The 13,026-nt window shown below is 39.6% G+C and overlaps 1 protein-coding gene and 1 long non-coding RNA gene across 2 annotated transcripts in view; one reads left to right on the top strand and one right to left on the bottom strand.

Moving 5' to 3' along the window:
• Positions 1–13,026, top strand: part of snd1 (staphylococcal nuclease and tudor domain containing 1) — a 232,043-nt gene that overhangs the window by 73,405 nt on the left and 145,612 nt on the right. The window contains exon 16 of the mRNA XM_059326285.1: positions 3,111–3,220. Within this exon, the coding sequence (XP_059182268.1) occupies positions 3,111–3,220 (110 nt within the window). The remainder of the gene's footprint in view (positions 1–3,110; positions 3,221–13,026) is intronic.
• LOC131961026 (uncharacterized) overlaps positions 1–13,026 on the bottom strand; it is a 135,461-nt gene that overhangs the window by 16,076 nt on the left and 106,359 nt on the right. The window lies entirely within an intron of this gene.

Here is a 13,026-nt window from a genome sequence, read left to right as displayed (position 1 = left end):
ACTTTAATGGGCAAGAACCAATGAAAAGAGACCCTGACCTCAATGAACGGTTATGAAAGACAACTGTTTCATTATGTTCATGTCTGAAATGAAAAAAGTGGCACGTAAACCAAGCGACAACCTCCAGGTCTGAAAAATAAAGCCAATGCCGAAGGTACTAAACTGTCATTCTTTCTTATGACCAACAGGGGGCGACCACTGGGTGCAAAAAGAAGTTTGATTGTATGAAAGTTGTCACTTGATTTATTACCTCAGCAAACTGTTTCCTAATAAATTTAAGGTCCTTAATCTCTAGATTCAAGTCTTCTTCAATACAGCCTGGTGTTCATTTCGTAATTATGGTCTCATTTAGAGGGAAATTGACGATAAAGCTGGTGTGACTATCTTGTGATTGTCAAGTCACTACCGCAACATTAAAAGTTAAATGAAATTTTTTGTTTGCTTAAAAATGCCCTGTTTAGCTTAGTAGTAAGTAGAGCTAACTTTACTTACTTACTACTTACTCAGCTTTCTAACCAATCAAACGTTTTTTTTTTTTTTTTTTACTTTATTTTTAATTTTTCACATTTTTCCAGTGTCTTACACAAACAATCAAGACATATGAATCTCATAAATCAGAACATACATAAATCAGAACATACAGTTCACCGAGGGAAATCAAACTCTTTGTCTCAGAAAAAAAAAGAAAAAGAAAAACACACTACGAAGTAGGGTCACAGTAATCCGTAGGTAGGAGGTTAGGAGTTATTCTGTTTTCTCATTTACATACGTAAGCAAAATGAAAATGAAAATGAAAATGAAAAGAGCCTTCTCTATGTGCCCTCTTAACTTTAGACATTTTCTTCCATTTCTCGTGCGCTGATTGCTTTAGCTGAAGAGCCAATCAGAGTGATTTCTCTCACCCAGGGGCTCCAACGCCACTTCAGCATGCTCGACTGAGAGTCTCTTTATATAAAGAGTCTTTCCTCGTATAAATACATCACAAGTCAAAGGAAACCCCAGGGGAACATGAGAAGAACATCTGTAACTTACATAGAAAATAAGTCTTTTGTAAACCCAGGGCTGTCTAACTGTGAGGTGACCATGCTAACAATTAAGTCAACTAGATAGCCCTTACGTCTGATTTTCCTTCTATGCATATGCTGCCATAGGAGACCACCCTATATACATATTCTGTCATGCCAGTGAAGCTCATTAAATTGAACATGGAGTCAGAGAGGAAAGGGACTCCCTTGGAGAGAGCTGTTGCTTTATTAGTACATTGCTGTAGGGCTTAATACCGGAACGAAACTGTCATTAAGTTACTCTGCATAAATCAATAATGTAAAGAGAACAAACCTATAGCAACTGTTGAGGTGTTTTCATATCTGATTTTTTTTTTTTTCACACATGCCTTTGTCGGAGTGTGCACCTCAGCACTCTTTGCATGAACGTATAGTATATCAAGTCTTAAGGGGTTTAGGAAACAAAAGAAGCGAGTCTCAATTGAAGCCAGGCATGCTCCGACAATAGAGCCTGCACATGCAAAATTCATAGTGTGTGAAGACTTTGCACAAAACTTAAACTTTCTGTACGGGTAAGATCAATGCTCTCTACTGTACAGCCCAGTCGCATTCATCTTCAAATGCAGAAATTCTCTCTTATGCATATACCTTTTTATTGCATACACTTCCTTTTATCACAGTATATTTCTTTAAAACAGGGTGAACATGAAATGATAGTCTCACAGCGCCTTTATACCCACTCATTCCTCTTTCTCCCACCTCTGCCCCGAAGCTTATCCATTCCTACCTGAACTCTGCAAGAAAGCCTCTGAAAATCTAGCCTAGTCGACGTCAAAGGGTCCCATAGACGCAAATTCCGACAAAACTGTTTTTCTGAAGAAACCGCTCATACAGAAGCACTTAATACACTCAGGACTGACCCCTTGATGACCAATTATCCAGTGAGTGCCGATGATAGTGTAGCTGGCTAATGCGTGTTGTACCACGGACATACCTTTTGTGAAATAGCGTGGATAAGCGATTCTGACCTTGACCTGTTAAGAGGGATGAGACAGATGCTTGACGTGGCATCAATTGTTCAGAGACTTAAAGGATAAAAGTCTAGTCACTGACTTGCTGGTATTTACATTAATGCCCACAGTATTTCCAACACATTTAATCATGTTTTGGGTTTCTTTCTTTTCGTCTGTCCTTTCCATTCTTGTGAATGTTATATCTCAAGAACACCTTGGGATTTTCTTCAAATTTGGACCCAAAGATGAACTCGTTATACTTTAGTGGTCAAAAGGTCAAGGTCACTGTGACCTCACACAATGCTTATTTAGCCATAGTTCTGGATTGAAATAATGCATTTACTAGGGGTGTGCCATATCGTATCGTTCACGATAATATCGGTATATTTTTTTTTATGGTTAAAAAAAAAATGCATATCATGATATTGGCAACGTTCCTACTTCTTGATGTAGTGGCGTAAGGCTAACATTAGCTAACAATTAAAGTTGTTTTAACCACAAAAAGCTACTTTCTCTCTGTTGTTAAACACATGCATTTTTCAAAATAAGAGCACAGTGTGATAACAGAATCCACCACAGAACTTACAAGAAGACTGTCAAAATAAGATGCCTTAAATAAAACACACAAGAACCTTTATTCTCCTTTATAAAATGTCATGAAAATATGAAAACCCCTAAATGTCAAGAGCATTTTTTTTTTTATTTGGCAACTGTTGAGATTTGCACTTCACACTACATTTTAGATTTTTATTTATTTATACAGACTAAAAAATCATATTTTCTGTATCTTTTTAAGTATTTTGTAATGAAGTCAAGAATATCGTTATCGCAAAAATAGCCTGAAATATCGTGATATTCTTTTAGGGCCACATCGCCCAGCCCTAGAATTGACCAATTATGACAAAATGTCAATTGTCTATATGGATAGCTGGAGAATAGCTGGTATAGAGAATCAGTGTACAAAAGTTCTGCCTCCAAGTCTTTTGGACTTATCAAGCCAAATAATGTTCAAACAATTCTGGACATCTTGCTGTTCTTTTGATTAGCTACTGTGCTAACCTTTAACTCCTGCTATTGTGTTGTCTTTGGCCAGGTATTGAATGTCCACGCAGCTCCAGGAATCTGCCTGGAGGGATGCAGGTGGCTGAACCCTTCAGTGACGAGGCCATGCTGTTCACCAAAGAGCTGGTGCTGCAAAGAGAGGTAAGCAGTGCAGCGGGACGTTCTGGCCCTGGTTTCATCACTTCCTAGTGTTTCACTGATCATTCTCCTTTTTTGCGAACTCTTGGTGTTCTGCTATCTTGGCGCCCACATTGCTGCATTTTAATTTCACACTCCCGATCCAAGTTTAGTCTGCTTCAAGCACGAGATCAGTTTGGTTCAGCAATGTGAGAAGAATAATGTCTATTATACTTTTAAATAAATGGTTACTGATAACCACCGAAGCTACTTTTTGCTTGAAAACGAATTTTCTATTAGGCGTTCTGGCTTTGTGTTTGTGCGGTTGCCACATTGATCCAAGTCTATTTTAGTTGAGCAGAACAATAAAAACTTCTTTCATTTTATTTCTTTATGAACAACAATGACAGGAGAAAAAAAGAATCACATCAACTTTTGATATTTGATATTTTTATTAACCAAGTCACCAAAAAATATTAAAAAAAACACATCGTTTAAACTTGTCTAATGAGACAGAAGTTTCCTATTTAGACATTAACCCACTGAAGCCTGGAAAGCGGATACGTCGTTTTGTAGTATTTGTATAAGCTCTCAAATACTTTTTGAATTTCATTTCTATCTGCTACAGAGGCTGAAAAATCTATTATTTAGTAGAAGAGTTGACACTTTTTTCCCCAGAATTTTTCCAGAATTTCCAGAAAATTAGAGGCTTATTTTAAAATCGCCCAGCGGTTTTTCAGGCCTCAATGGGTTAAAAAAACAAAAACAATACCGCTAAGGCAGAAATCCACATAAAAAATTCATTTTTCCTTCAACCTTTTCACAATTTGACATTTTATTTTGACCCTTGACATCAGAAACGGGCACTACAAAGTGACGATTTTTACTAAGCTGATTAAATTGTTTACTCCCAAATGATCTTTATTACAACATTAGAAGCACTGTACCTTAAGTGCTGCGATATCGCAACAAAGATCTCGACCAAAGTGGCCCCAATCACGCACACTCACCCCAAAACACACTCGCACTCACACACCTACTCCCCCGCTTACTCCCAGTTTATGGAAAGCTCACCTGATAGTGGATCAGTGCTCCTGGGCTTTAGAAAACTCCACTGTGTGCCTGTTCATTCACATGCTAATAGGTTTTTATAAGAAGCAGTGAACGGACCAAAGCCATAATGGAACTAGCTATAATCCTGCCACCACTTATCCAGGCCACACACTCCCTCTCTTTTGCTCTCTTTAACTCCCCCTCTCCATTCCTATCACCGTTTTAAAGGTTTTTTTTTGCGTAGGGTGGCTGACTCCACTGTCCTCCGGTGTTTAATTGTCATGGAAATGTAGCCTTGGCCAGCGTTGGAGGTGGACTAGTGTTCCAGGGCGTATGGCGGCGTGCGTGCACGTGGCGAGCCGGTGCTATAGGTTGGACGAAGAAAGCCTCGGCTGCGAAATAATTGATGCAAGCAACAGGGGATTTTGATTGACAGTGATGCAAATCTCCCCCATGAGTCAGTACAGTGCAGAGGTTCTCTAGCGCGGACACGCTCACATGAATTTTTATTATTTTTTACAGATGCACATATACGCACAAATGCATAATTAATCCGATTTTTTAAGTCTCGTACACATTCTTCGCCACACTCTCCTCAGTCTTTGCAATACGCGCACAGATTAAATTAAGCATTTGTTCTCATGCACACAACCTTTTCCATCCATGCACACTCTGACGCACACACACACACACACTTTTTCTCACACATTTTCTCCCTTGCCAGTCATCGGTGGTGTCAGCAAGTTTTTTTTTTCACAGGTAGGTGGGAGTTAGCAGGCAGGACCGAGCCATATAATGAGTCCTGAGCCCGGTGCGGGGGCTGCTTGGCTGGCTGCACTGACCTGCTGTTGTGGGCTAATATGAACACAAACACACTCACTCTCAAACGGACACATTCGAGTAGATAACAACACAGTTAAGCTTTCACACATGAGAGCTGTCACTTTTCCAAAATCATTAACCAAAAGAAAGTTGGAAAAATGTGCTGTGTAGAAAATCAGTTCGGGGCGTCATTCTCGTGGTTTCCTTCTGCCGCTTTTGTAAAAGATGTTCACTTAAAACAATGAAAGGGAAAAACAAAACAAGTGACACATCCAGCTGGAAACGAGTCAGATTGTAGTGAAATGTCACACGATGCCTGACTCTGAAACAGGAGTTGCACGAGAGAAAGCAGCAGTGAAAGGTGAGAGGAAGTGTAGAAGCTCTAACGATGAAGTAGCAGCAGAATAAAAAAGGTACAATGTTGGACGGAGAGAGGTAGAAACGGGTTCATCCTCTCCCGTCTCTCGAGTGTAACTGGAACAGGTTATTAAGGTGTGGCATACTCCAACATGAATATGGATTATTTGATTTCATTAGCATAAGATTTCACTGTTGATTCACGTCTGAATGGCGTCTGATTGCAGACGCTTTCGAAGACGTTCACACGATGGCCTCACGTGAATAACCTTTGATTTGGGTTCTGGAGGCGTATTTATCCGCATTCAGAAAATATTTTTCTCGCTTACGCTGCTCCACTTCCATTTTGGGTTTTGGAGGGCTTTGTTGATTTGATGATATGTTGACTCAGTGGTCCGTATGCGTTTTTTTTCCTGTCACTGCTGTATTTTACTACTCTGTAATTAGCTGTTCTCTCCTTTGAAAGTGAGTTTGGGTGCAGGCATTAGCAGGCTTTTCTTTTCTCTTGCTGCTGTTTTGGTCTTCAACTAATAGCCTTTTCTCTCTCTTTCTCCCCGCTTTCTCTTTTTCCACTCGCTTTCGCCTCTCATTGTCATCTTTTGGTGTCCAGTTTTCAAATCTGTGACTGACATTTGCTCTTAGCTCTCTCCCTCCTCGCCTGCCATTTCCGCCTCTCCCCTCCTCTCTCTCAATTTCTCCCTCTAAACTGTCATGCAGCCATATCTTAATTTCTCCTGATGCAGACACGCATAATTAATGTGGCATCCAGTGAGGGGAGAGGCCCCTGTTTCTGTCTTCTCTATTTATAAACCCCCCCCCACCACCACCACGGCTGCTCATTCCCTCTGTGTCTCTGTGGTGATTCGCTGCCGCTTTTAAAAGATTTCTTTCACTTTCAGACTCTCTCTTTTCAAAAAATCACTTTTGTGTTTATCTGCTCTGTCTTCCTTTATCCCTCCCTCCCTCCATTCTTTCTCTCTTTTACTGTCTGCCTCCCTCTCTCTCTCTTCCTGCTCCCTCTGTGTTGTGTTAATCTCTGACAGACACTGCTCCCGTTCCCAGCGTGGAACCCAAACAGCAGCACAGAATTGAGGGAACTGAGGGAAGAAAAAAAAAAAAATAGAAAATCACATTGGTAAACACCACTCCCCAGACATTTCCCTTTTCTTTTTTTTGATGTCTTCCGTTTAATTTCTCTCACCTCCCACCTTCCATTGACAAAAACATTCATTCAGAGTCTCAGTCACCAGGGTTTTCTTTTTGATTAGTCTTTATTCATTTGGGTGGCAACTTCAAACACTCAGCCTAACCAGGAGGGAGGAAGGCGAAAGAATTTTACCGCATTGACGTGTTTATCTAGGATGAGTCAGCTAGAGACGGGACATAATTAGTGGTGTAGTGTTGGTTAATAAAATACACAAGTCAGTGAAACAATATTTAAACTGTTTCCCAACGCCTTATTAAAAAAACTGGACGTTTAATTAGCGTCATTCCAAACTGAGAGGGTGGCAGTGTGGAAAAAATGACAATAACAGTGTGATGCTGACGTTTAAGTTGGACATCATACTTCAAAGTTACAAGCTATTTAAGACCTGTGCTTAAAAAAAAAATCTTGGAACAATCTGGCTTTTTCAAATATTGAATTCCAGCTTTTTCTGCACATTTTTGCAAGTTGCTCCTACTTCATAGGGCTGGGCGATATATCGATATATTTTTAAATTTGATATGGAATTAGACCATATCGCATATATCAATATAGTTCAAATTTGAGCTGTGATCCTTGATCCAGGCAAGCTGCTTTATATATAAATTCTGCCCTTACTAGGGTTTGTAATGTTCGTTATTTTTTTCTCATATAAATATATTCATTTCCGAAAAAAAGATTGGCTTATTTTATTTCATAGGCTATTTTTATTTAAGATATTTTTTTTAATTTAAATGTGCACTTTATGGAGCTTTGATTTTTTTTTTAAAAGGTACTCCTGTTATACAGTAATTATGTTCACTTAAATACACTTTTTCAATAAAACTACTTATTTTGTCATATTTTGCTTTGACTTTGACTGAACATTTGCACTCACTTTGCGATAAAGAATATTGGGATATATATCGTGTATCGATATTCAGCCTAAATATATCAGGAAATGACTTTTGGTCCATATCGCCCAGCCCTACTACCAAGGTTATTATAGTTAACGAAAACTAACGAAATAACGAAAACTAGAATTGAAAAAACATTTTTTAGTTTTTTAAAAAACGATAACTAACTGAAACTGTATTGTGTGGTTACAAAACTAACTACAACGAACTAAAATTATAGTGAAAATGTCCTTAGTTTTCGTTTTTGTCAACTTTTTTCATTCATAATTCAGTGTTTCTATTTGAACATGCAACACATGGTGAATATGTTTACTGAGACTGGGATGTCTACACTCCAAACAAAAATTCAAAACACCCAGAACGGTAAGAGTTAATAACCTTATTGGGGCTGAGATGATAAACCAAAGGAAATAAAGGCAAAATGTATTATGACTTCATTGAATCTGGCATCCAACACATAGCCCATTACAAAAAAACGAAAACTAACACTAAAACTAAACATTTTCAAAAACTAAAACTAGAAAAATTACTGTAAAAACTAACTAAAACTAACTGAATATGAAGAAAAAAATTCACAACGAAATTAAAACTAAAACTAATGAAAAATCCAAAACTATTTTAATCTTGCCTACTACTACATCATATTACATCCAAGAGCAAAAGGTGTGAATTAATCAACCTGCTGAAACTTTTTGTATTTCTTTATTTCTTTATTTCTTAATCATCATGACAGAGCAGGCCGTTGATTGGAACCACTGCTTGTTCCTGGTTGTGTAACTGATCAGGAGGCAGGAGAGGAAGCAGTACTAAGGAAAGAGGAGGAAGCAAAGATGGAGTGTTTGATTGAGCAGGGACAAGAGCAGGCTAAGTGGACGGTAATATGCGATGTACTGATCCACCTACGTATACTGTCAGTCCTGTTGACCTCATTCAGTCTGGGTGGTCTCTCATCCACTGTCCTGCCCTTACTGCCTACTCGCTAACAACGATTTCTCTATATCACACACAGAGATATGCTCGTATATTTCTCTCGCACACTTCTTGGCATGTCAAGACAAAACATGCACAAGAAGCCATTAAATTCTAGAGTGGATCCGGATCAAAGCGAAGAAAACTGTATGTGGCCTTGGCAGGGAGTGCCTTTCCTTTATGATTTCCAACAATGTGTTTCTTTTCAAGCCATGAAAAATGCAAGCGCTTGTTTAAAGGAACTAAAGTACATTATTCCCCTGTGATGGATTATTCCACATTTGACTGCACCTGAGTAAAAAAGTGACAAATGGGGGTGTAGTGGCCGGTCATTATTGTTCCATGTCTTCCCCTTTTCTGAGAACGTGTCAACAGTCTATTTAGTAGCAAATTATATTTTCACAACAATGCAACAGCAGCCACGGTCGAGTTACTGTTTTGAAGTCGTCTGATGAATAGTTTTGTAATGTACGTCATCCTTGGAAGAACAATTTAGAAACACTTCATTTCACCTCAAATTTCAGCTGTAGTTAAAAAGAAATAACACGGCAATAATGAAAAATGTTAATTGCGGTAATCAGGTCCCCAAAAAAAAAAGCAAAAATAAAATTTAATTTGCATTTTAGCATAATTGCCGTAGTCGTAACAACACACACACACGCACACGCACACGCACACACACGCACGCACACACACACACACACACACACACACACACACACACACACACACACACACACACATACTCGTTTATCTGGCTTGGTGGGGACAGTGGACAAAAAGGTGTCTGCTGGGGACCACCCTTTCTAAATGAGATACAGACATGGTTCCAAGTCCCAGATTTTCATGTATCACTTAAAATGTTAAGATTTTACACACACACACACACACACACACACACACACACACACACACACACACACACACACAGAGGCACTTACCTCTGTCTCAGTGCAGAGAGTCAGTTTTCGGTGTCATGTGGCTTCCACGTTGCTCCTGTGGATGCCGTCCCAAACCCAGGCTGGACGTGCTTTAACGGGTCCCCCGCACCCACCTTACCCCACCTTGTGACGTGAACACGGCGTGCACCAGGCTGCCATAGGTGGGGGTTGGCACCGGCTGCCTTCAGACCTGCAGGAGGCTGTGTTGTGGAGCGTTGATGAGTCATTGTGCCAGCATCACAGATGCCCCGCTAATGCCTGCCTCTACAGATCTTAGAGCTCTCCGCTTTAATAACTGTTCTCGGTGAGCATTTTAATTAAATGCTAATACATCCAACACCTTTTGTAATATCAAGAGGATTTTTGCTTTTTGTTCTCTGCTCTGTAATTCTAATAGTACCACTACCACAAAGTATTAATAGGCACAATGTGGCAATTGGATAATTGAAGTGTTATCTCGTTGTCTGTCTTTTTCTTCCATCTGCGTCTGTGCACATCTGTGGTCAGTGCAACTCCGATCAATTCATTTAGCATTCTTCACACACACACATGGAGGCACACAGAATGCATCCTTCATGCATTTGAGCCTCTTTTACGTCTTATTTTGCCTTTCAGGGCCGCAGGACAGCATCGGATTTCTCCACAGCTTCCATGCTCTCACATTGATTTCCGATCACGCTTGAATTATTTTGGCATGAGGCCGATTATACAAGTACTGCTTTGACCATGTCTCTTCCTCTCCCCTCCCTCTCTTTCACACACTTGCCTCACATTCTGTTGTTCATATTGGCCTGTTTTGTCAACATGTATTTCTTTGCTTTTTTCCACATCTATTTTTGACTTGTTTTACTTCATTATACTGTGGCATACACATGGAATCTTGTGCATATGAGCGTGTGTGTGTGTGTGTGTGAGAGGGAATGTGAGTACACACAATGAATAATGCATAGTGTGGTTTCCTGGTCAGCGAGACAAACAGATGGTGGGGACGGTGAACTGCCCCTCGGGTCCTTTTTTCCCCACCACATACTGTAGTTAAACAAACCACGAGTGCAGGAGGCAGCCCCACATCCAGATTACTGCTGTTTTATAGCCATAGACCCGATCTGTCCCAATCCATTCATAACTGCAGCACTCCAGCCTCTGGACTACATCTATACCACAAATGCCTTATACTTTTTACCAACATATTGTTGCTAATTTTTATGATACTAACAGTAACATATATTGATACAAGTGTTTTTAATTGAGTGATATGAGCCAAATAGGTCTTACAATATAAATCCTTATTGACATATCAGTGTTTAAAATTGAAAATCTTGTTGCTCAATTGTCAATTGAAAACAACATTTATAGATGTGCCCTTATTAAACAGCAACATAAGCCTTAAACCTGCATTCTTTCTAATGGCCAGCAGGAGGCGACTCCACTGGCTGCAAAAAGAAGTCAAATTGTAAAGGAGTATATAAGAAAATGATCCCACTTCTCACTTGATTTATTACCAGTAAATCTTGTCCTAATGTGCTTATGGTCTGTTACTAGTTTCACTTTTTTTTTCAATATGTTATGATGTTCATTTTTCAAATTATGGTCTTATTTTAAGAAAAATAGACTATAAAGTAGGGTATGCTTTTTGGTGATCTTGTTTTTGGCTGTTGCCCGCGTTTCCATCTTAGAACTTTGATTCTTTTGGTTCATGGGAGTTTATTGGAACATTTTGGTCACATAAACAAGCATTTTGTTTTAACAAAAGACAATCTAGGGAGTCAGCTGTGCATTTTTATTCATCCCCAGTCCAAATTAGCATTCATAATAATATCCCAGCACACATAAATTAAGCATATATCTCACTTACCAAGTTATTTAGCATCTTAGTAACTTTTCTTTGCTAATGATACCTTGTAATCTGTGTTACCTCTCCAAATATGGTCACTCCTGGATCCAAAAAACCAAGATGGCAGCAGGAAAAATGTCAGACTTGAGCCTCAATAGATGGAGTCACATTGGCCACGCCCGCTTCTTTTATTCATGGACCTTATGTGCACTTATCATCATTGATGATACAAACCTGAGTGGATATCTCAGAAAAATCAAAGGCTTTTTAATCTTTGCATCAAAAGTTGCACACAATTTATCAATTTATCTGTCCGGCAAACCATGTTAGTTTTCAATTGGAATAGAGTATAATTTAAAGTTTGACCTTGAAACCCACCTTGTGAGCTTAATGCCATTAGACAGTAATTTCTAGTGGCTGTAAATTGCGACGCTCACAATAGCCTGTCTGCATTACTGTGGACTAATTGGTGTCAAGGGTAAAGTTCAGCTTTTGCAGCAGTTTGCAAATAAAGTACCGCGCAGCCTGTTTGTGTGTATCAGTGTCACAGTCGGGTGGCTTTTGTTCCTTGAAAATCGTGAATTATAGCCTGAAGGTGAACAGAGCGACCCACATAAACGCTTTCACACCATCGCAGTGACGGAGAGATAGATGGGTCTGAATAGAGATGGAGAGATGAGAGGAAGGGAGAAACCTGCTCACCGCTTTATCGCCCCAACTCGTTTACGAGGGCGACCTTGTGCTTAACGTGTATGTGTGTTGGTGTGTGTGTGTGTGTGTGATGGAATTGCAACTTCACCGTCCACCCTGATAAGCATACCCTGGAAAGAGTGCAAAGACACAGGCACACACTGTGCTTGGGGACCAGCTGAATCCTCTTAGCCTTTTCCTCTACATGAAGGGCACTGCAGCACTCTTCCACATCAATGAGGGCAATAGTATAATGCTCTCATGCACTTGCACTGTACTGTCTCACAGTATATCACTCACTGTATTCATCTCATCTTTAATTCTCTTTCTTTCTGTGTTTTTCCTTTTCTTTTGCACTGCACTGCACTCTTTTTTTTTTTTTCTTTTCCCTCCCCTGCACTGGTCTACATTTTAGCTGCGTTTCTACTTTGTTTTAAGGACAGAACTTACTATTTGAGCAAGCATAATGAAGGTGGAGGGTAGCAATGTGTGTACACTCAAACATTTTTGAAATTATTTGCTGAACCTTAAGGCCAATAGACTGAATGTTTCATAAGTAACTGAAGCAGCAAGAAAAGTAGAAAAAGACTTCTATTGTCTCTGCCGCATCTTTGTATGCCTTTTCCCAGTAATTCTGTCGTCCTTCTCACTTAAAAAGAAAATAGCCAAACTACGTATTGAATTTTGGTCTGTCTGAGAATCCTGCAGGCGGCCAGCCAGATAGCCAGTGGCTGTATCAATAGACATGTCATTACCTGTCTCATTACTTGGCTTCTGTACTTCTTTTCTTCTTTTTTGGCTCTTATCTTTTTCAGCTCCTCTCCCAGACTTTTGTTCTAATAAACAAAAGTTTGTTTCACTTTCTCGCTGGCCTCCATCAGTCGGCACAGTTCATCCTGTGATCGCCAGACATGAAAAGTGGATGAAGAGGACTTTGAAAAAAAGTTGAGACAAATAATGAATATGTTGAATTGAGAGTTTGGGAGTTACTCTGGAATATTGACTACATTATTGAATGAGGCCAGTCTAGTAGGGCAAACTCGGTAGCTCAATAATCGCCTGAC

This window comes from Centropristis striata, chromosome 22, assembly GCF_030273125.1.
Source record: "Centropristis striata isolate RG_2023a ecotype Rhode Island chromosome 22, C.striata_1.0, whole genome shotgun sequence".
Classification (NCBI taxonomy): Eukaryota; Metazoa; Chordata; class Actinopteri; order Perciformes; family Serranidae; genus Centropristis; species Centropristis striata.
The sequence above is the reverse complement of the archived record's forward strand: the minus strand, read 5'-3'. Positions and strand labels throughout refer to the sequence as shown.